This window comes from Hoplias malabaricus, chromosome 6, assembly GCF_029633855.1.
Source record: "Hoplias malabaricus isolate fHopMal1 chromosome 6, fHopMal1.hap1, whole genome shotgun sequence".
Classification (NCBI taxonomy): domain Eukaryota; kingdom Metazoa; phylum Chordata; class Actinopteri; order Characiformes; family Erythrinidae; genus Hoplias; species Hoplias malabaricus.
In genome coordinates, this window is record NC_089805.1 from 15822026 (window position 1) to 15849171 (window position 27146).

A 27146-nucleotide genomic window follows, 5' to 3' on the forward strand; every position below is an offset into this window, starting at 1 on the left:
GGAAGAAACCTTGGGAGGAACCAAGGCTCACAAGGGGTGACCCATCCTCCTCTGGTCAATCTACTGGTGATGATAGTTAGTAGTCCATGAGAACTTCAGTGTAGGGACAGCTTCAAGGCACTTGGTGGTTGCTGGAGCATGGGCAGCTGGTCTGAAGCGTGGAGGAGGGTCTCGACAGTCATCCATCAGTGTCTAGACAGACAGGTGGGCAGTTGTTTACTCGGAAAGATGTAAAGGGATGGAATTAGTTTTGAACTGTTTTGTGTTTGTAAAGTAGAAAATATGAAAATTTCCAGAGTGTGGCTAATGACTCCGGCAGATCTGACTATGACAACTTTAACTAAAAGGAGAGAACCAGGAGGACACACAGACACTGGAGCATCCTGAAACACTGGCATCCCTCCGCTCCACCGTCAACAAACCTGAGTGATCGCGAGAAGCGGCGGGACGACAGCACCAGCGTCTCAGTTTACTATAATTCCCTGTGTCCATGAACTGTGTTTTTAGCCTAGGTTTGAAGATTGCGACTGTGTCTGAGTCCCGAACATTTTCTGGAAGATCATTCCAGAGTCTGGGGGCTTTATAAGAAAAGGCTCTTCCCCCAGCTGAGGCCTTCTGAATTCTGGGAACAATTAAAAATCCAGTATTCTGTGATCTGAGTGAACGTGGAGGCTCATAATAGGAAATTGTATCTTGAAGATATTCAGGAGCAAGCCCATGTAGAGCTTTATATGTTAATAACAAAATTTTGTAGTCAATGCGGAATTTAACAGGCAGCCAATGAAGTGATGATAAAACTGGGCTGATATGTTCAAATTTTCTAGTTTTAGTGAGGACCCTAGCTGCAGCATTTTGAACTAGTTGAAGTTTTCTTAAATTGCTGCTGGTGCATCCTGACAGTAGTGCGTTACAGTAGTCAAGCCTTGAAGTAATAAAGGCATGTACTAATGTTTCTGCGTCCTGAAGGGATAAGGCATTTCTAATCTTAGCAATATTGCGAAGATGTAAAAAAGCTGTCCTAGTGATACTACCTATGTGTTGATCAAATGATAAATCCGGGTCAATTATGACACCAAGATTTTTTGCTGCTGAACCAGGTTTAACTGGAAAGTCAGCTAGATTTAAAATTAAATCTGATAATTTATTTCTTGCCACTTTTGGACCCAAAAGCAGGACCTCTGTTTTGTTGCTGTTTAGAAGGAGGAAGTTACGCAACATCCAGCCTTTCACGTCTTTTACACAGTCCTCTATTTTCTTTAATCTGTGTTTGTCATCGGGCTTGGCTGAAATATACAATTGTGTGTCGTCTGCGTAACAGTGAAAGTTAATGACATGGTTTCTTATAACTGTGCCTAGCGGTAACATGTATAATGTAAATAATAATGGTCCTAAAATAGAGCCTTGTGGAATTCCAAATCTTACTTTAGAATAATTTGAATTTAGATTGTTTACTTTTACGAATTGATAACGTTCCGTTAAGTAAGATTTGAACCAATATTAGGGCTGTCCCTGTGATTCCAACCATGTTTTCTAACCTTTATATGAGAACATTGTGGTCTATTGTATCGAAGGCTGCGCTTAGGTCAAGAAGCACCAACAGGGATACGTGGCCCTGATCAGAGGCAAAAAGAAGATCATTTGTTATCTTGACTAGAGCTGTCTCTGTACTATGCTGTTGCCTGAATCCAGATTGGAATTTTTCATATATATGATTCTTATGTAGATATGAACTAAGTTTTTGGGCCACAACTCTTTCTAAGATCTTGGACAGAAATGGCAAATTAGAAATAGGCCTGTAATTAGACAGTGTACTAGCATCAAGATTTGGTTTCTTGATCATAGGTTTAATAACTGCTAGTTTAAAAGCTTTGGGTACATGGCCCAGACTAAGGGATGAGTTTACTATAGTTAAAAGAGGATCAATAATAGCTGGTAGTACTTCTTTGAGCAACTTTGTGGGAATTGCATCAAGTGTGCAAGTTGTACAGTTTGCGGAGGTGATAATCTTCTCTAGTTCTAATTGTGGGAGTGGGTAAAAGGTTTCAAGTCTTTCTTTTACAGTTATATTATGTTTTATATCATTCACATCGGGTGGCAGCCAGGATGGATTTGATCCTGTGGCTTGAGTTTGTTGTCTAATATTCTCAATTTTATTATTAAAAAAGTCCATAAAATCTTTACTGGTGAGAGTTGCTGGAATTAGTTGTTCAGAACCTGCTTGATTTTTTGTAATTCTAGAAAACACACTAAACAGTGCTCTCGGATTATTTTTATTATGGGAGATCAGCGAGGCCAGATATGCTGAGCGAGCTTTAGTGAGGGCATTTCTATACTCTATAAGGCTGTCCTTCCAGGCAGAATGGAACACTTCAAGCTTGGTTGATCGCCATTTCCGTTCTAGTTTTCATGTTTGTTTTAAAGTACGGGTCTTATCATTATACCATGGTGCGAGCTTTTTCTGTCTTATACTTTTATGTTTAAGTGGTGCTACCTAGGCAATCAGTTAGTACATCTAGGTCCATTGGGTCTGATGGAGTTGGAACTGGGGTCGATAGTTCTGGTAGGTTTTCTATAAATTGTAGGGCAGTAGATGGTTTTATTATACGCCTTGTAGAATAGCGAGGGCTCTTACATATATTATGGCTAAAACGTAGCTCATATGAAATTAAGTAATGATCGGAGATTGCTGAGGATTGCGGTAAGATATTAATTTTGTCAATGTTAAGACCTAGTGTCAGAACTAAGTCTAAAGTGTGGCTGCAGTAGTGTGTAGGCCCTGTTACATTTTGAGTAATACCAATAGAGTCTAAGATTGAGGTAAATGCCTTTTTTAGTGGGTCACTTTCCTTCTCAAAATGGATATTGAAATCTCCTACAATTATAACTTTATGATTGCACACCGCTAGGTTTGTAGCAAAATCGCTGAATTCTTTCAGAAATTCTAAGTAAGGCCCTGGTGGTCTGTAAATGTTGCATAATAAAAATGCGTCCTTTTTTGTGACCGGATTTGTAATAATAGTGGAGAGAATCTCAAAAGAAGAGAAGGTATCACATTGTTTAAGACTAATTTCTAGGGTATTTTGGTAAATTACACATACTCCACCTCCTTTGCCTGATATTCTTGGGCTATGTGCATAATTATAGCCTAGGGGGGTGGCTTCATTTAGTGCTAAATATTAATTTGGTCTAACCCACGTTTCCGTGAGACAGAAAACATTGAATTTATGATCACTTATAATATCATTTACAATGAGTGCTTTTGAGTTTAGTGATCTTATGTTGAGTAACCCAAATTTTAGTTCTGAGGTGTTGCTGCTAGGTGTTGTGTATGATTTAATATTGATTAGGTTGCTGAAACAGGCTGATTTTGTTTTTCTACTTTTACATTTAGTTCGGGGGAAAGACACAGTCTCAATACAGTTGAACCTGGGTGACGCCTCAAGCCAGTTCGCAGACGGTCGGTTTAGCCTGTCTGTCTGCGGCCTGGTCCCGGCTCTGGATTGTCAGCAGCTATCTACACTACTCTGCTGACTAACTAAAAGACTTTGTGCTATGCTGCAAGAAAGTAAGGCAGCACCCTCCCGCGTGGGGTGGATACCATCCCTACCTATAAGACCAGGCTTGCCCTCAAAACGTAACCAATTGTCTATAAAGCCCACTTGGACATCCAGCAGTTTAACGCCGAAAGTCTGCTGTAAGCTTGGTCACCACGCCGCTTTGGTATGGGACCAGAGCAGATTACGGCATCGGACATCGTCTGGGCCAGTTTAATCACCTCTGTAATATTACCCTTAGTTATCTTCAGACTGCCGCAGACGAATATCATTGGCCCCTACATGAATGACTACCCTCGAATATCTCCTATTAGCTAACAGTCTAAGGTTGCCACTAATATCCGGCGCTCTGGCTCCCGATAAACAGCTAACTGTTACTGCCGGCGCCCCTAAAGGAGTAGCTAATTTCACGTGTCGAACAATAGAGTCTCCTATAACCAGAGCACTCTTAACAGGCTCCTCAGCGGGTGCTTTGCTGAGCAGGGCAAACCTGTTTGACACGTGAATCGGAGGAGCGTGGTGTCCCGGTGGGCTAGCTTTGGCCTCAGCGTTAGCATCAGCCTTAGCTTTCCGGCTATGACGTCAAGACGTCACCCATTCACCCCGCTGTGAGGGCTCTAACGCCGGAGTCGTGGGGGTGATAACTCTCCCTAAGGCACCCGGAGTTGCTAACACTGAATCTCGCTGTTTATCCCTTAACAATAATAAGCTCCGGATGCGCACTTCTAACTGGTCCACTTTATCCACCAGAGAGCTAACTAGCTAACACTTACTACAAACACAACCACTATCTTTATCGCTAGAGGTGGAAAAGGGGGTTAAACTAAACATGCCACACTCTGAGCAGACAAAACAGCCAGTAGTAGCCATGGAATTGCAAGTACTTACCGCTTTTAGTTGATTTTAGTAACTTACACCAAGAACGTTACTCCAGGGTCCGGTGGCAGTTTTAGTGCCTCTGTAATGAATATTCCTGCGGAGACAATCTAAAAGATAGATCTATGGATGGTTAGTAGGTTATAAAAACAGATATAAATATAGAAATAACAGTGGAAACGAGTAAACAGTAAAACCCGAGCGATCAAAACAGCTTCCAAACGGGTACAGAAATATGTGACACAGATGTGTCATTTATTTGTGTAAACATGTACAGATGCATTGAATCAGCAATTTTCACTTTAGATATTGGCCATCTTCTTATGTGGTACTGAAATCTGGTTCATACCTTTTCCAAAACTTTCTGAACAGCTAAGTTGGGATTAATGCAATTATCATGCAAACAATTTCATGCTGCCAGGAAGGAATGTTGGACAACATTGGGTAACATATGCTTACTTTCCGTCCAAAGCATTTTCCTTAAAATTTGAGGTATTTAGATAATGGAAATGGAATCTTGAAATCACTATTGGTTTTCTAAAACATATTGTTTCATGTCAGATTTCTTAATCCATATTCATGCTAAGCATTTATGAGAAAATTAAACTCTCAGAATTTGTTACAAATGAAACAAAGACGAGCTCTTTTCTCAGTACATCTGAATCAGTTTGATATTTGTCATGTCTGTATGAAGATCAACTGAAACAAACTAATTTTGTTGGTTATCTTGCCCTCCTATTTGGATAGCCCATGTTTGCAAGGGACCCCCTACAAGTTCTGGCCTATTGATAAGTATAACCTTTCAGAATAATTTCTATTTATTTTCTTTAAATATTACATATTTACTATGTTTCTACATAGAAAATCATGTTATAAAAAGAAAACCTGTGGTTTTTGGAGTGTAGATTTGGAGTGTAATCTATTCCGTCTAATGTCGGATAAATGTTACATTAAGAAGAGTGAACAGTGTAACAAAAAAATGCATTTGGTAAGGAAATCAGATTTGGGTTTTTTTATCTGCTCCGTGAACTTAGGCCATGAGTTCTCAGACACTTAATTACGAACATGCAGCATGTTGAGACCAAAGCTCCTTCCAATGACTATGCAATACTCCAGTTAGTCAGTAGAGGGCACAGAGGGTTTTAATCTCCAAATAAATGGCTGTAAGATCAGAGTTTAATTTTAGCATTCTGATTTTTTTTATTATGTGCTATGAACACAATAGACTATGACTGTTGTAAACATAGGGCTGTGCGATATGATATTAGATCATGAAGGATAAGAATATGTCCACAGGGAGATTGTTCAATCGTGCTACAATGCGCATTCAATCCACTGCAGTTTTAGGCTCATATAAGCTAAGTCTCACACTTTTTAATTTTTTTTAACTGCTATATTTTTAAATGGGAACTTGGTTTGGCTGTACTGTGTAATAAGGTAGAAACCATTCCAATCATTGTTTATATCCGTTATTATATCTGATGTGTTACACATCAGACGAACGTGCAGACTCTCGGGACTGTGATAACGTAAGAGAAAAATAATATATGAATACTGAATTAAAAGCGAAAAAATTCATATTCCAAACATGAGTTTTCTTCCTCACAAAAAACTAAACTGTTGCATCACAAAGCCTGAAGAGCCCAGAAGCTATTCACACACAAATAAGGCATACCAGCTCTTACGTTGTTTGCATCAATCCATTTAGTAACTCTCATGTTTGTATAAAGAGTACATGCAATAAAAATCAGTTCAAAATAAATTACAACATATAAAATATAATTAAAATATTATCAAACATCAAAGAGACTTTATTGTCATTTGCACAGTAAGGAACATGTTTCCGTGTACAATGAAATTCTTTCTTTGCTCCTCACAAAGAATGCCAAATGGAAAATAAAATACAGTGAATAACTAAAAATCCCAGTGGATCCTCCGCCAAAGGCTCTCAGCTTTCCAATGACATGTGAATCAAGTCTGTGGACCAATCAGGGGCAGAGTTCTGGTGATGCTCCAAAAATAAGGTGGGACATCAATAGAACCATGACATGCAGCGTGAGAGACAAGGCAGAGTGTTTATTTGGGAACAGCAATCAAAACAATAAATATGTTTTCAAAGTTTAGATTTCCTTGTAGCGCTACCCTTTCCCGCACTGAGACAATTTAAACACAGAAGGGAGTGTGAGGGAGGCTGCTTCAATCTACAGCCAATCAGGGTGCAGCTCCTGCCTTTCAACATGTCTGAGTTGGAGACGAGAGTAAAGATCAGAATTAATCTAGTTAAATCCGAATAAACAAAACAGCCTGTATGGTGAGGGTAAAAGGCAATTTGGAGAGGTTCATGTAATTAGTTTATCAAGGAAGGTAAAGAAAAATATTGTAGGATGTTACCATTAAGCAAAGAGAATTAATTTACTGCAGAAACGAGAAGATGATCATTTTTCTTATGGAGAGCTCGGTGTCTTTGGACACTTGCAGAGGCCACTGTCTACTCCAGCTTGAATAACTTCATGTCAGTAGGAAGAATCAACTCCACATTTTGCATGGTAGAGACCCCTGGAGACACAAGTTTCAAAAGTAGAGTGTAGGAGGACATGAACTCTTCAGTTTATATTCACTAACATCTAGTTTTTAAAATGAAAGTAAGAATAGCGCCTAAAATGTTTTGTTGTTATAATCATTTTGTCCACTGATTGATTTTTGATTCATTTGATTAATTTCAATATCTTTAAAAAAATCTGAAAGCTTTTTAGTACTATTCATAAAATATCCTCTAGTTTATTATCAGGTTTTTGAGAGTTACTGATGAATGAGGGCTAGTGCCCTCTAACTTTAGTCGGATTTGCTCGCTGTTTTAGCATTGGTTGTAAAAACATGGTCCAGTGTGTATTATGAGTGATATATGGGTTTTATAATGTAGCCAAAATTATTTTTTTTGATGACACACATTCCCCCGGCTGAACATTAGCTGCAGCCCTGAAAGCCATTCGTGACTTTCATCACTCAGTAAGTTAGTTAGTGAGAAAGTGAGAGAGATGTGTGTTTGTCTGTTAGTGAGAGACAGGGAGAGTGTGTGTTAGTAGAAGCCCCAAGAGCTGGTCGTCTTTAACTGTGCAAGCGAGCAAGGAAGTGAGAGAGGGATGTGTGAGAGACTTGTGTTCAGAAGACAAATAAGCCAATATTACATTGTATTCCTTTAAGTTCATAATAGTAATTCAGTTAATTTTGTTGCAGGAAATTTAATTGATTCCTCCCTAGCCACTCGGTTTGGTCTTCCAGTGCAGCTACTGGAACACCCCTTACCGGTTCTTGCCATTGATGGTGGGGTTGTGGGATCCGACCCGATGACCCATCTTACCCAGCCAATAATATTCCTGATGGGAATGCATACTGAGCAAGTAGAACTGTACCTCATGCAGGACTCCTGGTGCTGAGGTACACCTGGTTTGAGTACCACAACCGTCAAATGGCCACCCAGTCGGTTTCCATTTGGGGTCCTAATTGTCAGGGGTCCTTTCTAGGCCATAAGGATGTGGTCCCCCGGGGGGTTCTATCACAAGACCTGCCAAAATCGCTTCTGGACAGGGTCCCTAAAAAATATTGGGACCTTGTGACATTATTTTTGGCGATATTGTGTTTGTAAGGGTGTTAAATCCTGAAATTTGAATTTGAAATGAAAACAATAAAATTTAAATTTATTTTTACACATGTACACATATCAGAAAATATACAGTGCCTTGCAAAAGTATTCGGCCCCAACAAGAATCAACAACAAGTGGGACACAGTTGTGAAGTGGAATGAAATTTATTGGATGTGTCAAGATTTTTTAACAAATAAAAAATTGAAAAGTGGGGCGTGCAATATTATTCGGCCCCTTTACTTTCAGTGCAGCAAACTCACTCCAGAAGTTTAGTGAGGATCTCTTAATGATCCAATGTTGTCCCAAATGACAGTTGATGATAAGTAGAATCCACCTGTGTGTAATCAAGTCTCTGTATAAATGCACCTGCCCTGTGATAGTCTCAGGGTTCTGTTCAAATCGCAGAGAGCATCATGAAGACCAAGGGACACAGCAGGCAGGTCCGAGATACTGTTGTGGGGAAGTTTAAAGCCGTATTTGGATACAAAAAATTTTCCAAGCTTTAAACATCCCAAGGAGCAGTGTGCAAGCAATCATATTGAAATGGAAGGAGTATTAGACCACTGCAAATGTAAGACCCCAAGACCCGGCCATCCCTCTAAACTTTCATCTCGAACAAGGAGAAGACTGATCAGAGATGCAACCAAGAGGCCCATGATCACTCTGAATGAACTGCAGAGATCTACAGCTGAGGTGGGAGAGTCTGTCCATAGGACAACAATCAGTCATACACTGCACAAATCTGGCCTTTATGGAATAGTGGCAAGAAGAAAGCCATTTCTCAAAGATATTCATAAAAAGTCTCGTTTAAAGTTTGCCACCTGGGAGACACACCAAACATGTGGAAGAAGGTGCTCTGGTCAGATGAAAGCAAAATCGAACTGTTTGGCCACAATGCAAAATGATATGTTTGGCGTAAAAGCAACACAGCTCATCACACTGAACACACCATCCCCACTGTCAAACATGGTGGTGGCAGTATCATGGTTTGGGTCTGCTTTTCATCAGCAGGGACAGGGAAGATGGTCAAAATTGTTGGGAAGATGGATGGGGCCAAATACAGGACCATTCTCGAAGAAAACCTGTTTGAGTCTGCAAGAGACCTGAGACTGGGAGGAAGAATTATCTTCCAACAAGACAATGATCCAAAACATAAAGCAAAATCTACAATGGAATGGTTCACAAATAAACATATTCAGGTGCTGGAATGGCCAAGTCAAAGTCCAGACCTGAATCCAATCAAGAATCTGTGGAAAGAGCTGAAGACTGCTGTTCACAAACCCTCTCCATCCAACCTCACTGAGCTTGAGCTGTTTTGCAAGGAAAAATGGGCAAGAATTTCAGTCTCTCGATGTGCAAAACTGATAGAGACGTATTAACACAAGGGGGCCGAATAACATTGCACGCCACACTTTTCAATTTTTTATTTGTTAAAAAAGTTTGACACATCCAATAAATTTCATTCCACTTCATGATTGTGTCCCCCTTGTTGTTGATTCTTCACAAAAAAATAAAATTTTAAATCTTTATATTTGAAGCCTGAAATGTGGCAAAAGGTCGAAAAGTTCAAGGGGGCCGAATACTTTTGCAAGGCACTGTAATAAAAAAAAGAATATATAAATAATTTAATTTGCAATTTTTTTTTCTAAAGCACAGGTCAGCACCTGTGATATACACTGACATTTACAATAAAATTAATTTTTTCCATTTGTATAAATAGAAACAAGTTTATCAACAATGTTAAAAATGAAAATATATTGCTGAAATATTGCCTGTGATCTTGCAGATTTGTCATAAAACCAGCAATGCCATAAGAATAAAATAAAATCATAAAAAGCTATAGAAAACGTGTGTGTGTGTGTGTGATTGATTTTATAATCAATATGGAATTAGATCTGGGTTGATATGATCAACGTTTCTGGTTTTAGTAAGAACCCTGCATGCTGCATTATGAGCTTGCTGAAGTTTATTTTGGTTTCTGTTGGAACACCCTGACAAGAGTGTATTATAATCCCACCTTGCATCATTTAGGGATAAGGCATTTCTTAACAGTATTTCATAGAATACTGTGCTAGTAACGTGTTACCTAATACCTAAGGTTAACTAGTATTGTGTTCATCAAATGATAGATCTGGATCAATTTTGATACTAGGAATTTTAGCTGCTGAAAGAGATTCTGTTTAAAGGATCTTTAGAATATAGTATTTGTAATAGGTGTAGTATAGACTGGGATTCCTCATCCACTAAGGTTCTCCAGTCAGAGAGAAAGAGATGGAGACAGAAAATACAGTTCGGACTCTTTATATTAAATAACAGCTCAACAGGAGGGTGCGGAGTGCAGAAACATGTGGTAATCTTTTTACGAACACATGACCTGACTATTAGGACTAGAACTAAGAAGCTCTGGTTACAGACTGAAATTGCGCATTGAATTAAGAACTCTTCAGCGCAGCTCTATACCTGTCAAAGTCTGCTCCCTACTGGTTTCTAACCTGAACTCCTATACATTTAGGGGGGGTTTTCTACAGGTTTTCTGGTGGAGACAGGTTTTCTGTCTCCATCTCCATCTCAGAATAGCAGAGCTATTATGAACAATACAGGAATGCCAGTAGGAGTTGGATCATCATCTGGGATGACTTGTAGTTGGTCTAGGCGGGCCACTGACTTCACTCTGACTTATCCTTATCCTTCACTCTGACTTCAGCTGACCTGATGTTCCCATTGGTGCTGGCATGCAGCTTTACCACTCTACCAATCAGCCAAGAGGCACGTGGCAATCCACCATCTATGGATCCACCATCTTCACCCCAGTGTCTGATGTTAGATTATCACCCGCTTGCCGCCACGTCTGACAAACTTGAAGAGATGGAAGATAGTTCCTGATGAACTGGGACCTGAAGTGGTCTGCCATCATTTGGCTGTGACGCCATCTCCTCTTGTTTACTGACTCCAAGGCATAACACACTTGGGGGAAGTGAGGCATCCTGCCTACCCATTAATAACATATTGGAGGTCACTGGGCCAGGATCTGCAATATCCGAGGATACATATCCTAGATGCTTTAAGTAAAGTTTCCCTTCCATCTCAATCAGGACACTAAGCAGAACATCTTCTTGCCACACTTGAGTTCTCACTACCACCTGTAGAGATCTCTTGACAGACTGAATCTCATGCTCTCAAGATCCTCCAAAATGGGGAGCTCCCGGAGGGTTGAATCTGAATCTGATTCGATGTTCATCTAAACCTTTCATCAACTGAGGCTCCATAGCTAAGAATATTCTTTCAGTTCTCGCTCTGGACCACTGAAATTTGTCCCCTGATCCCATAGAATCTCATAAGGTGTACCTCGTAAAGCAAGGAGGAAAGCATCTGCATCTAAACTGTTTAACAGATCCAGATGGACTGATCTGAGACACTTGAAAATCAAAGTGCTTCTCATGGCGGCGTCCGACTTTCACAGTATACAGCCAAAAACAACCAACACCTTTCAGATTAAACGGGGGTTGATAGAGCCGTAAATGTGCTAACGGCAAATTGGCCATAATAGGCACAGAGGGCCGTCCTCTCCATCTTTGACACTGAATGCAGACCCTTTGGTGACGTTTGACTGCCTGTCTTCCTTTTAGGATCCAATAGTGGCGTCTTACTTCAGCAAAAACACGGTCTGGTCCAGGGTGGAGAAAAGGTAGCATCCATGTCTTTAACCAGAAGTCACGTCACCGGATGCTGAGGATCCAAAAAAATTGGATGTATGTCTGGTAAAACGACATTCTCCATATGACGGAGATGATCACCAACCTTGATGAGACCAGCTTCGGTATCCCACTCAGGTGAGAGTGAGCTCAATCTGCTATTGGTTGGTACAGATTTACTTGCTTTGAGTAGCTTCACTTTGTCTGGGAAACTGTCCTTCTGACAAGCTCTCAAAGCATGCACTTCAGCATCATGCAAGTCTACTGAAATACAAGGCAGTGTCCAACCCTACCGCCTCATGTTGGGCTGGCTTTACATATTCAGCCCAAGTTGTGAACTGCGTAGCATCAGGCATTGCTACCATTGGAACGGAGGGCCTTGAATCCAGCGGCTCTGTGAGCCAAGGTCTGCTAAGGTCTTGCCTTGTGTAATATCATCAACTGGATTGTTTACTGAGTTCACATACCTCCATTGCTGATACTGAGTGAGCTCTTGGATTTCTGAGACTCTAGTACCCATGAAGACTTTGAACCAACAGGATTCAGATCTAAGCCAGTTAAGCACTGTGGTAGAGTCTGACCAGAGAAATGTCTGGACGATTTTCAGAGTTAGCACTTTGTGAAGAAGAGTTAATAGTTGGGCTCCTGTTAATTGTGACATTGAGAGTTGCCTTTTAGGGGCCACTCTGGATCTGGCCATTACGAAAGAAGTGCGTATTCTGCCTTCATGTTTTGTGGTTATATTTGCCACTGATCCATAGGCTTGTTTGGAGGAGTCACAGAACAAGTGTACTCGTTAGACTGTATAGCTAATTCAGATGGAGCGGAAGTTTGGGGCAACAGGGTGTTAACTAGGGCATCATCTTTGCCCACAATCTCTGAACAAGAACCTTAGCCCGGGTAATATAGGGAATAATTATACCCAAAGGATCATATTGACTAGCAAGTACTCGATTCATATTCCGCGTTATAGGAATTTATGGCTCCAAAGGTCTCATTTTATATCCGAGCTGGTCTGGGACACAATGCTAGCTCAACCACAGTGCAGGCTTTTGCCGGAAAGTTACCCACATAGAAAGATTGTGCTAAGGGCTTCAGGATAATCTTGTTGCCTTCCAAACTGTCTCTGAAGTATCTCTGTAGGGCAAAGATCGCACAGCAAGGACTGCATGTAGTACCAAATGGTAAAACTTGCCATTGGTAAACGTCTGGAGCTTTATCCTTTTCTAAGTTCCTCCAGACAAACCTCAATAAAGGCTGATCTTAAGCCTACAAGTTTCTGTACCTCTGCTTCATAGAGCTTTGCTTTAGCTGGGTCTCTGACTAATTGTCTTTCAGTGCTCCGCAGAGATGGCATGACTGCTTCCACAGTAGACTTCAGCCAATATGATCCTTTAGTATGAAGGAGTGGTGTGGCATATCTTTGCACATCACCAACTTTGACTCGAATAGTGCAGGACTCCAATGTATCCACCGCATCTTAGGAGCGAATAGGCATCTTCCAGTTTCGGAATGGTAACACACCCAGCTGCCAGAGATGCTCTACATGCTGATAGAGCTCATCTGCCTTGGAGTCAAGGGAGGTAAAGTAGAATGTAGTAGACTGTACTTCATGCGGTATGAGCCCATCTGGTCCCTGGAGGGCCCAGTGGAGTTCGGTGGACAGCCGCAGGTCCCCCTTTTGGGCCTAATGAACTGGCTCCTTAGCTGCAATCTGGTGAGTGTGGTCCGCTCCAGTGAGGAGAAGTGGGTGTGCCTTGTCAAAAGGCTGGATTGGGATTCCCCTTAGATGTCGATAGCGCTTCTGTAGAGCAGCCACTGGATACACTTGGTCAGCCAGAGCCAGGCAAGTGGCAGTGAAGGCAGTGAAGTATGTTTGTTAGGGTGTGTCAGAGGGGAGACATGGAGGTCTACAAAGAGCCATGGTATATGGAGATAGCATGACTCCTCTGTTTTGAGGTTGATTGTCTGTCTTTATTGAGCTTAATCCTTTCTGGCTGGTATCGCTGCACCATCTTAGATGAGAGTCGCTGTGCTTCAGCTTTAATCTTGAGCCACTCTGCAAGAAAATTTAGTCCATAAGGATCCAAATTACTCATTATTATTATCCAAGTTACAGCAGGCTGCCCCCCTTTTGGTGCCATCTTGAAAATAACAAAAAAAAACAAAAACAAATTGAAATCAACCAAACAACAATCAATGCTGGTATCAAGAAAGAGAAACACAAGAGATTTTCATCAATGCAAGATTTGTGTTTATTTGGATACAGCACAAAGAGGTTTGTGTTTGAAAACTGCAAGAGACTCCATTATTCAGACAAGCCAATGGCATTTTTTTTTCTATCATTGGTGTGACAGGACAGAGAAGAGTCTAGACGCTTGTCTTCCATGAAGGAAGATGGCTTGAGATTGAGTTTTGACCACTGCCATTAGTTAAAGTGTTGCTTGTCAATTCTTGACTTTTTAGTGTGTTATATTTAGATTTGAGCAATAACTGGATGGAAGTGAAAAGAACACAGTAGTGAAGGAGTGTGTGTAAAGCTAGTATGATTAAAAAGACCAATATGGAATTATTTTGCATATAGAGTGAGAGAGCCCATATAAACAACCAAACTGCAAAACATATTAATTAGTGTTTAAAACTAAAACAAAACACATTTAAATTAGTGTTTAGTTGAGGAATTTTTTCAGCTATTGTGGCAGGCTCACACTTCTTAGAGCTGCCAAGAGCTGGTCCCATGATTTTTCAGCTGTGTTACCACTGAGTACAGCGTTTCTGAAATGCATTTTGTGCTTTGCAAATGTAAGTATTTATTATAAAGCACATTTTACCCCAAAGTGCTGTAAACGTAAAACATTTAAAAGGACAATATAAAACAACATCTAATGTACAAGAAAAAATACAACAATGATCAGTTTACTGAGCCAAAAACTTGTCAATGAAAATAGGTTTTAAGCCTAGACTTAAAAGCATCAACAGAAAGTGCAGACCTCATGTCCAAAGGTTTACTGTTCCACAGTCTCGTTGAAGTGACAGCAAAGGTCCGGTCACCTTTGTTTTTCAAGTGAGACCGTGTCACAATGTGTAGTAGCTGTCCTGGAGGCAGGATAAAGCTGAAGCAATTCTTCTATATAAGACGGAGCCACTCCATTTAAAGACTTAAATAAAAACAGCAAAATTTTGGAGCAAAAAAAATTGGAGAAAACTGCCTTCAAGCCAACACTTAATTTTGTGCAAACAGTTATTCAAACATCCGAGTATTATTTGACTCAGCTGGCTACCAGTCATTACATATTCACTCCTTGTATGCGTTGTTTCATATTAAAAACCCTCTGCCTTTTTTATGACATTTCATAAAATTCTGGAGCTGAAAATTCTGATTTAAACCTGAGCTGGCCATGCACATCCAACATGGCAAGGTGTTTAGGCATTTATAGTGAATTTTGTTTAGACACACATAGCTAAAATTAGCCTTAGCAGTCACGTTTGGTGCAGTGTAAACTCTGATGATGAACAGCTCAGCAGGTAAAAGTTGGGGAACACATATAGTAATTTATTCCACTGCAACTGTGCTGAGGACAAATTAGTGTTTTGTAGCAATTTGCTTACTCTTTGTTAAAAAAAATGTTATTGAAAAATCTATATAGATAAAGAGAGAAATACAGTGGGAAGAATTCTTAGGACTAAAAGGTTGTTTGTTAAATTCTCACAACCAGCAAGAAGTTTGGGGGCATTGGGAGTGAAGGAAACAGCAATGTCATCCTCTCTCAATCACCATTTTAAGTCATCACAACCATACATGAGTCTTTAGGCATAGTGAGCAACACGTAAAGAGCAGGTGGTTTAATGTATGTCAGATACAGGACTGCACAAAAGCTTACAAACCTCCACCATATAATTTCTATACAGGTTGTTAACTATAAGCTATGTTAAAATTCTGATTTAAATGACAAAGGTGTTTTGCGTTGTAATGTAGGCAAACGTAGAAGGTTCATTTTAATGTATAGTCATGTTTATTATGTTTAATGTGTGGATGATTTTTCTGGTCATGAAAAAGTCTTAAAATATTTAATTATTTTTTGCTCTTTTCCTGTACTTTGCCTTTTTTATTTTCTGAAAAGGCTTTCTGGATCCTGAAAAGAAGCTTTTCTCTCATCGAATCTTGTCCAGAGATGAATGCATTGACCCTTTGTCCAAGACTGGGAATCTTAGGTAAGCGAATGTTTGGAATCAAAGATTTTTGTTGTTTTTAAAATATTTTATATTATTATCTATGATAATTTCTGCAATTCTTTTGGATTATTTACTATATTTTTTTTAACAGTTATTAATTGTTACTTCACATCTCATACCGTAATACTGTTGAATCAGTTGAACAGTATTGTAACTGGCTTTGGAATGTCTGTGTGCCTCCACGATCTTTTTAACCTATGAAAATGAGAATAGTTGCAGAACCATTTTTTGGTAAAACCTAGAAACCCCATTTAGTTGTCTGAGGACTGAGTCATGTTGCACAGACAGTATATGCACAGAAGGAAAGATTTTCAAATCTCATAGACCCAGCTGCGATTGGTCTGCAGTCGGACAAACATGGTTTAAGCCAAACTGAAGAAGTCCAGAAACATGAACTCCTCCTCTTCACACTACAGTGCAGAGAGCAGCAAATTCATGGTGAGAGATTTCCTCAGACATGGTTTGGAAGTCATAGAATTAACAAAAAAAACAACAATCTTTGACAAAGGAAAAATACAAATGCCTTAGAAAATTTTGCAACAGGATAAATTTTGCAAACGTGAGAAAAAATGTAGGTTTGTATTTATTTCATTCCTGGCACCCGATGTAAACTGTGCACTCTGGTACAAACAGTCCCCTATTCCCAAAATTGTGCACTTTAAAAATGTAAAAATCTAATAGTCATATGCTACCTTATTGTGTATTACTTAGTGTAGAGGAAAATGTTTGCGATTCAGCCATATAGGTTTGGTGGTGTAATCGCAGAGTGACACAAACACCTGCGCACTTATATAAATGCTCACAAAAGTGTACGGCTCTTCTGTAGCCTATGGCTTAGTCTCTGTTTCGAGTCACATAAGTGTATATATAAAAAAAAACTTTTAGAGAGGAAGAGTCTGTAAGTAGCAAAGATGGACAAAGGATCTGCAAGAATCTGTGCCTAATAATTGTGAAAAAAAAAATCAGAAAAATGTTCCGCAATGTAATTGTTAAAAGATTTTAAATATTTTACTATCTACAGTACATAATATCAAAAAATTCAAAGATTCTGGAGAAATCCCTGTGTGCAAGGACACACTGAGTGTATGAGTGTTATTATTGGATGTTCAAGATCTTTGGGCTCCCAGGCAGCACAACATTGAAACCACTTGAGCTCTGGCACACTTCCAGAAATTGTAAAACGATATCAGGCAAATAAGAAGCCATATGTTAATATATAAACATCACTGTCGTCACTGGGCCAAAGCTCATTTGAATTGTTTCTTGAATTTGAATTTTTTTTTTTTTTAATTCATGGATGCCATGTCTTGTGGACTAGTGATCGACTGATATATCGGCCTGGTCCATTAATCGGCCTAATTTTTGGCATTTTTTATATAATCGGTATTAGCCGATATATTAGCGCGAGAGGCCTATATTTACACAATGCACACAGGCAATGCTGTGGGCAGCTCCGTCATTCTGGCTGTTAGAGCGTCCCCTTGCGTCCATTTTGCCATCTTACAAACAGACATCAGTGAAGTACAGGAGTACAAGCATCCAACCTGTAGCCGTCTCATCAGAGAAAACGGTAAGAATTATTTTCTCTTATTCAGCTCTCACTATTTGTTACTGGCTGCTCTTTGTAACATACAATCAATAATCTGCATCATAAACGACAGAGTTGATAGTTGTAACCTAGACACTCAGCATTATTTAGCTACTTACCAGCTCGGTTTTCTTAAATATTGGAGGGGCATAATATCCACTCTTATCACATAACTGTGATCAAGGTGATTTATTTATGGCCAAGATAACCATGTATATTCAGCTGTAATGTGTATGGAATAATGCAATTATACATGACTTATCTTTTGGGGGTTTTTTTTCTTTGTTTGTTTTACTCACTGTATATATTTCTGTTTTAATAATTTCAGATAGCTGGACAGAAATCTAACATTGTGTGGCAGCATTTCACTGAGCCAGCACCAGGAAAGGCCAAGTGCAATATCTGCAGTGAATTGGTGAGCATGGGGGCTGAAACAGGGAAGAAAACAAACACAACAAACATGTGGAATCACATGAAGATTCACCACCTCCCTGTTTATAAAGAGGCACAGAAGAAAAATGATGATGCAGAAGCTAGAACAAACTTACTTCAGCCCACTGTAGCATAACTATTTGATGCACAAAGGAAATGGATAAAACAGATCCCAGGTCAAAAAGAATCAACATTTTAATAACAGAAATGATTGCCACAGACAGCCAACCCTTCACAGTTGTTTCAGCTATGGGCTTTAGACGATTGGTGGCTGTAGGGGAACCAAAATACAACCTCAAAAGTGAGAAGTACTACCGTACACAGATTTGGACAGTGTACATACAAAGGTTGTGAAGAAAATCAGAGAACTGATTGCACCTGATAATGCTGACCCCTATTTGTCTTTCACTACAGACTGTTGGTCAGGAGACACGGAATCATTAATGAGTCTAACATGTCATATCATAGACAACGACTGGGAAAGGAAACAGATTGTCCTAAATGTCAAGGCCTGGGGACTATATCTGTGAGCTGTTTCTTATCATGGTGGGTGATTGGGATATTGATCTAGAGAGAGTTGTGCTTGTGCTCAGAGACAGTGGTGCAAAGATGATCAGAGGTATGAGGCTGGCAGAGATACCGAACCTCAGCTGCAATGCACATATACTGCAGCTTGTGATAAATGAGGGCATCTCATGAGGGCACAGCGTCTTACAGCCATTCAAGAAGACCTTGGCCTCCCCCAGCATGGAATCATTCAAGCTGTTCCCACCCGCTGGAACTCCACTCTTCACATGTTGCAGAGGATGCTGGAGCAGAGGCGTGCCCTAAGTGTGTATGCAGGAGAACATGGGAAGTTTCCAAGTCCCTCCGCAGAACAATGGGATATAGTCTCAAATTTGGTTAAGACACTGGGCCCTATCGAAGAAGTGACTCTTGAGATGAGCAAAGCAGAAGCCTCCATCTCCTGCATCCTCCCAAGCATTGCAGTGCTGAAGATGCTGCTTCAGGCAGAGGGTCCCACTTCTAGGGGAATCAAAACACTCCATCAGACAATGGTGCAGAGCTTGGAAAAGAGATTTTCTAAGATTGAGGAGACCAAATATTTGGTGTTGGCAACACTGCTGGATCCTTGATATAAGGGCCATGCCTTTGCAGCAGAGGACACACTGGATAAGGCAAAACAATGGCTAAAAGAGGAACAAGCCGTTACCTGTGATTCTGACAATCAAGTGACCACTGAAGATCAAGGATCAGAGTCCAAACGAATGAGGGTGGAGGAGAAGAAACCCTCTGGTCTTGTTGACCAAATGTTCGCAAACATATTTGGGACTCACAGTCATCCTAAGGAGGACAGTGAGGACATCTCTGATGAACTTAATCGTTACCTCCGGGAGCCGGTGATTGACAGAAAGACTGGTCGGCCACAGGAATGGTGGTAACAGAACAGAACCCGCCTAAACCTTCTTGCACCACTGACAAGAAAATATCTCTGTCCTCCACCCTGCTCTGTTCCCAGTGAGAGAATTTTTAGTGTGATAGGGATCCTTTATGAGAAGAAAAGGAACAGGCTCACTGGAGAAAATGCAGAGAAACTTTGTTTCCTGCATTACAACTTGCTGCTTCTAGACTGGGACTACTGAGTGACTATTCTTTGAGGTTATGGCCATTTCATCAAGACTGAAGTTTCCTACAACTTGCAACTTACAACTTAACTTAGACAGGGTTTAAAAACTTTTTTTTCTCAAATATTTTTTTCCTCAGGAATAAATAGCAGCAGTTATCTATTGATAAATGCTGTTAAGTGCACTTAGATTTTATATATATATATTTATTCACAAATATTTGTTATTATTTTATTTATATTTTGATTACTTATCTAAATTAGCAGACACAATGTAAATACCGTTCGGTGCCTAATTAATGGCTCATTAGTTAATTGAGACCAAAAACAATAAGTGTTTTTTTTTATTTTTTTTTATGAATGTTCATTCCCAAAAACATATTGATGCTGCTATCTGCTTGTGTCTAAGTGCACTGAAATGTTGTATTTTATTTAGGTTTTTGTGTTTTCTAATATTGCTCTGTTTTTTATTTCAAGTGAACTGCAAAAAGAGCAAAGAAGAGTAGACTGTGCTAAATAAATTTTTAAGTTCATTAGTTTTGTGTCTTGTTTATTAGTATTATTATTGTTGCATTATTATTGTTATTAGTTGCAAAAGAAATGGGAATATCGGCTTTACATATTGGCCATTGGCCACTACTGCAGTCTAAATATCGGCATCGGCCATCAAAAGACCCATATCGGTCGATCACTATTGTGGACTCAAGAAGAGAGGTTACATCCAGCTTGATCAGTGCACCGTTCAAAAGCCTTTAACTCCGATGGTATGAATCTGCATATGTGCCTGTGTCGTGTGTATTTTACACATCTGGAAAGGCACTATCAATTCTGAATAGTATATAGAGTTTTTCCCATACAAATGACGTCTCTTTTAGGGAAGGCCTTTAATATTTTGGCATATGTTCTAAAACTTCTAAACTACATACTGCATGCACCACATCAGCAAGGTTGCAGAACTGACCTTCCTGCAATCCAGACCTTTCACCAATATAAAGCATTTGGTGCATCATGAAACAAAAAATCTGAAAAAGACAACCAAAGACTGTTGATCAATCATTCAAGGATGGGACAACATTCCTCTCCCAAAACTCCAGCAATTGGTCTCGTCAGTCCTCACTTACAGACAGATGCTAAAAGTTCAGTGGACGTTACACAAATGTAGACATGACCCTGTCCCAACTTTTTTGAGATGTGTTGCTGCCATCAAGTTTTAAATTACTTTATATTTGTTTTCATGAAATTGTGAGATATTTCACTTTTACTATGATATGTGTTCTATTCTTCTATTTTAAATAAAATATTGGTCTGTGGGATTTGAAAATCTTTATTTATTTACATTTTACAGTGTCCCAACCACTGAGTACTTCAGCAGTCTCTCAGAGTCAATTGTCATAGGACCATAACAAAGCATGTACTAATTTGGTAGCGGGCAATATTCAGCACTGCACATACATGGTAGTGCAAGTATTGCACTGTCTAGTAGATACGAGTTTTAAGGACTGTCACTCTAGAAGACACATACCTTGTTTGTCAGAAGCAAAAGTCAGTACCAGTAGTCAGTAGCCAGCAGTGTGATCACAGACTACTGCTCATAGGGAACTGTTGCTGTTGTCCAAGTCAAGTCTGAAGTCTCTTAGTCCAAGTTGAGTTTCAGGTCTCTTATTTTTGAAAAGCATGAATGCCGTCTGGTCCAGCCCACATCACTTCATTGCTATTTCTTATGAATTTAAATTTTGTACTGTACTGTCAGTTTTATCACACAATACAATACTGTGGAATAATCAAGGAGAGTGCGTCTTTACGCCAGAATTAGCCCTTGGCTGAGGGAGCCTGGGACATGTGGACGTAAAATTTATTGTTAAACGGGCTGTTTATTTTTAATAAAAACCAAGCTTGAATAAAAATATTATACCTATAATTCGGTAGGTTATGCTTTGCTGAAGACAGCATAGTAAAAAGAAACAGCAGTCAGCAAAAATAACCATATAATTACAAATAAATATGTAGCCTATAGGCTAATACTATAAATAACAATTGAACAAAATTTAACCAATAAATATTAATACAGTATATATTGTAACGAAATTTAACTACAAAAGGCTCAGCTCCAGCGGGTGAATTGCTGCTGCCGTTAGTGCTGATATCTGTGGCTGCACCTGGCAGGGAAGAAACTGAATGCAGGTCACCAATCAAAAATAAAAGATATACATTTAGAAAAAAAAATTACATGATTGTTCACGAGTCCCAACTCTCAAGTTCAAGTTGAGTCTGATTTCTTCTTTAAAAGTGTTTGTTTTGTATGAAGCAAATAACAAAATATTGTGCATGAGCTTGGACCACACTAAATCCAAGTTTGTCTTGAAATGGAAATGTAAAACTATTTAGGATGGCTATTTGTTCTGGCACTACATGAGTACATTTTTCAAAAACCCTTTGTATTTGATTGATTGCTGAGCACATTGTAAAATTAAAAGAAATTGAGTAATGGAAGATCATATTTCATACAAATTTTTTTTTTTTCAATCGTTCTATGGTTACAAGGGTGCTTAATTTTAATTTTCATTATTAATATTGCATTACTATTGCATATTTAATATTGCATTATCATTCTGATGCTTTAAATATAATTTGAGCGGCAAGTATATAGGTATGTACACTCATTTTAGTTTACATTCATTCATAGTATCTGTAGCTCCAAATAGGGAACCATCTTCAGTTGGTGAATAAAAGGTACCCATTAAGGACCTAAACAAATCAGGAACTGCAAATAAGTAACTAATTTAAGTGCCCCATGGAGACATAATCAGATGCTAAGTGTTTTAGCTTGTTGGACAACGAATGCCTAGAGGTTAATGCATTGCTAAATGGTAGTAGTAATAAAGTGATTGGGATTGTGCATGAGGGGGAAAATTGTTGTACCATAGAAGCTTATTCAGGCTTTAAATTTTGGTAAATGGAGTGAAGCGCAAGACTGGAAATTGCAGGCAGATGTAGGTAAAAATCTACAGGTCCCAGGGTGCATTGCTTTAAGTACACTGAGGCCAGACATGATGTTCTCTTAAAGGAAAAGAGATAGTTTATTTCACAGAGTTAATAATCCTCCTTGAGGACACAGTACATGAAGCTTTCAAAAGGAACAAACTGTGGATTTGGCGGCTGAGGTGAAAACACGGGTGGCAGGCACATAGGTGTTAAGAGATTTGTAGCAAAATCTACAACATCCCTCGTTGTGCAGTTCAGCATCAGGGACTAAGAAGTAAGGGCAGCTAAGAAGGAGCTGTCAGAAGTAGCTGAAAGGTCTAGTCAATGGTTGCGCATAATGAGAACACAGACTGATTGGGGAATCACACTGTAAATACGTTATAGGGACATGGAGGACATAGCAACCCTGTTAGTTTGGGATGGGATATAAAGATTGATTACAAGAATTTTGTGGTTGCAGGGGTGGGCCCTTTTGGGCTTTTTTACACTACATGGAACCTACATGACTTTTTTGCTTTTCCATTGGCCAAATATGGTACCTGGTCCCTGGAACTGGGTAGATTTTCAGTCCCAGCTCGCTCTGGGTTTCAACCATGCCAAGTAGGTACCAATTGGTGAAATTTAAAGCCTGCAGAACACTGTTTGGCCAGAGCCATGTCAATCACCACAAAATGCAGGCACAAACTTGCCACTTGTAAAATCTCTTAAGTTACAGCAGCTTTCACGTTTATTTTTATTGGACTCACCATGGCAGCTTGTGACTTTACTCAAGGTGTTTTAAAGAGGTTTATATGCTCCTTGGGCAGATGGTCAACAAAAAATTTCCACTGAAAGCCAAACGTGCAACTAGTAAAACTGATATGTGAGAACTGGGTTGCGGAGCCGTGTTTAGGCCAAAAAACTAGAACAACATGCGAATATATGATGTGTAAACAGCGCCTAATTTGACCGCCGTTGGTGTTGTGGTTTTCAAAGACAGCGATCTCTGTAAAAGACAGGTTTTTTCAATGTCACAGGCTACATTTCGCAGGAGAGCCCTGCCATTGGACATGCGACAAGCTGTGTCGAGTCGAGTCATGTAGAACTGGACCCATGTGGTGGAAAAGCACTATATATGAAAGTCTAATGGATTAGTATAGGATTTTTTACTTCTAATGTATATCTACTGTATAATTAAAATTACCCACAGTCTTTGTCCAGTGCTCACAAAATTTAGTAGGAACATTGTCCTCACTATGATGGACATATTACACATCCGAGCCAGTGCTCGGAGTGTTACTTATAATATGCATTTTGTTACAGAATAAAAAATGCCCTAAAATGTAATAATATTACAAATTATAAATGCTATTACTTCTATTACTATAAGTGTGAGTAACATTCTGAATACTTCAGCATTTTCTTACATTCTAAAACAGTGTGAATGTGACAGTAACACACTGTTACTTAAGACAAATGTTCAACTGTATCAACTAGCTTTCTTGAATGTTTATAACATTTGCTGTAAAGATTAGAGGAGTAAAGATTAGAGTATGTAAACACAAAATATCTTTACTCATTTGTCTGGTAAAGAGTTTTATTTAATTTACTGAAGTACCAATTGTGTTTTACGGGAAGAATATGCTTTGAAACATCTTTTCAGTTGTTTGTTTTAATGTGAATTTAATGCTGATTTAATCTATGAAATAAGGGGCTTGACAAACAATCTACAGTGTAAATGAATGTTTAGTGCATGTGTTCTTTCATCTTAATAAACAACTTGACAAAACAACAATGCTGACAGAAGCAATATTAAATAATTGTCCAACTTTAAGGAGCAATCTGTAAGATATTTACTGTACTTTGTCATAAAATATCCAAAGTGTGTGATCACAGCTTAAGGCAGTGGTTCTCTAACTTTTTCTGCCGTGCCCCCCACTTTGGGAATGACTGGCTTAAGCAAACAGTCAAAGCTAAAACACTGCTGCCTCTCCTCATAACATTACTGAACCAGTATTCTCTGTGAGAAGTAACCAGTCCGGAGTGGAGATCCTGTGATCCCGCCCTCCAAGGTCCTGCCTGTGATCCTGCCCTCTGTCCAATGACATTACAGTGCATTGCCAGGTCTACAAACATGGTGTCTTTCAGCCATGAAATGACTAAATGAACAGAGTTAATGTTATATTTTACCGGCCACAAAAAGCCTCATTGCTCTTTTAATCTCCATGACCAGAGGCGGAGTAAAATGAGAGGAAATATTAGCCTTTTGTTTGAAAAGTGGGGGCATTTTAGAAACAGAATCAGCCACAGAATACAGCCAGAGCTGGCAAATTTATATATTAAAAGTAGTAAATGCCATAGGTTGTGTTTTTTTTTTTATATTTCAACACTATCAACTGAAAGTGAGGCATAGATGTGTCGGGAATGGGTTTGGACAGTAAAGGCTTATAAATGCAGATAAATGGTGGCTGCTCGTTCACATTTTTGTCTTGTGGAAGTAGATGTTTTAGTTAAATTATGAACGAGTTACTGCATAAGTATGTTGATATTGGCACCCTCCTCTTAGCTATTACGGTCCACAGTTTTTAAGCTAATCTCTTGCTTGTTCGTTCAGTTTTCCTAAAACTGGCAAACCCGGTCAAGCTTCACGTCTGGGGACAAAGGGAAGGAGGCAGACAACTCTCTGGACTGTTTTGAAACTGCATTACCAGATTTGAAGTGCTTGAAGTCTGTATTACATATATCTCTTGTAATTCTTGCTATAAATGCAAACGTTTTATTTACTTTTTTTTTTTTAGCTGTAAAACCATGAACCTAAATATTTTCTAAACATGATACCAATTTCAGGGCTGTTTTTACAGCTGTAGTGGCTGTGATTCCAGAAGAGTAGAGGAAGAGGAGAAAGAGGCTGTCATGCCTCATTAGAAGCTCTGTGCCGGGTTCACCTAGAAGAGCCTTAACAAAACACTTGGCACTGAATCGAGTTCCTTGTACTTTTTGATAACTTAGAATTTCTACATTTTTAAGATCATTCATGTAAAGGCTAGTTTAAATTGGTGTTGTAGCCAGAAATTGACCTTTGAATGAACCTGGGCAAAAGTGGGTGGGCTCATTTATTCTTTCGTTAAGGGTGTAGAGAAGCTGATTTTGGCAAAGTTTTTGTGTGCTGTTGTGTGCTTCACACAGTGTCTTCTGCTCATATGCTTTGTGCTCCCAACACCCCTAGAGTTGCCAATTTTCTGAAATTGAATTAATGCAAAGCCTTGGTGCAGTCTTTCTGAACAGCAGTAAAACAGAATCTGTCGATGTATTTTACAAATACTTTATTAATCTATAACTGCTGTACTATATTAAATTGTACATTAATAAAAAAGATCTCATGAGAAAGCATCCTATTGGTCTAAGAGGTCTTGAAAGACATTTCATCATATAACGTGTATGTTCAGTAAATATTTCACATAATTATGTTAAAACATTTGCTGCCATAGTTTTACTGTTATTTCCTATAGTTAATATAGAAACTAATATGATTATTTAGGACTCCTATATTTGTCTTAAAATATAACGTGATTTTTATGTATAAAGTATTCCTTTGATTCTAAAATTCAGCTTTATTGTCATCACCGAGGTATTGAGGGAGAAATTAAATGTAGTTTCTCTGAGTCATGTTGCTAACATTAGTTCTATCTAAAAGTATACCTGTAAGTTTCCAGTGTTTCACTGACCTGCTGTTCTCAACACCACCACAAAACAAACCCCTGTAGGAGGGAATGTAACTCCATTGGCTGCAGCCCTAAATAGTGGACACTAAACTCTGGTTGTTGATTGGCTTAATAAAAGTGACGACCATTGAGAAGCACGTTCTCTGTTTAGGTGCTTTGGAGTATTTGCCCCTCCCTCCATATGAGGGGGAGCTGTGGTGCAAATTATCCGTTTTCATGGGTTAACCTCAAACATAGGGAATAAAATGTCCCCTAACTGTTCAATGTGGAATTCAGTTTTAATGGAAATGGGGAAACAAAGCTTTAAGCTCTGCATCTTTTAATGTGGAACAATATTTTGACAGAAACAATAACTGTTGTTTGTACGTGTCTGAAGATGAACTTGTCTGTAGTTTTCATTCACCGTTTGAATTACCAGAGAATCTCATTTGTAACTTGAGTTGTTTAGTTTTGCAGCACTTTAGGTAATGCAGTTAGCCACCAGCCAAGTTTGGAGACATTTTCACCTCAAGTGATCCGAAACAGCAAAATAAGCCACCTATGGACCAATAATAGAGCAATACTTATTTTGGTTTGTGCTTTTCAATATATGAATCTTTGAATATTTATTTTCTCTGTTGTCTTAAACAACTCCAGATGCCTCTGCCACAAGCAGAGAGAGAGTGTGAGAGATGAAACCAGTATAATTTTTAATTAATTTATGGACACTGTGGCTTTGTAAACACATTAGACCAGTTTTGAGCATGCAAACAGACTGGAGAGCTAGAAAAATAGTGCTGAAAGATCTGAATTTTCAAACAAAAAGTGTTTTTGTTTACAGTCA

General features: G+C 39.1%; 1 protein-coding gene across 4 annotated transcripts in view; it reads left to right on the forward strand.

Annotated features, from left to right (window-relative positions):
* The window catches only part of ctdp1 (CTD (carboxy-terminal domain, RNA polymerase II, polypeptide A) phosphatase, subunit 1), a 243775-nt gene that overhangs the window by 101758 nt on the left and 114871 nt on the right, over nucleotides 1–27146 (forward strand). For all 4 annotated transcript variants that reach the window (XM_066674468.1, XM_066674472.1, XM_066674473.1 and 1 more), the window contains exon 6: nucleotides 15885–15975. In XM_066674468.1, coding sequence (XP_066530565.1) covers nucleotides 15885–15975 — 91 coding nt within the window. The remainder of the gene's footprint in view (nucleotides 1–15884; nucleotides 15976–27146) is intronic.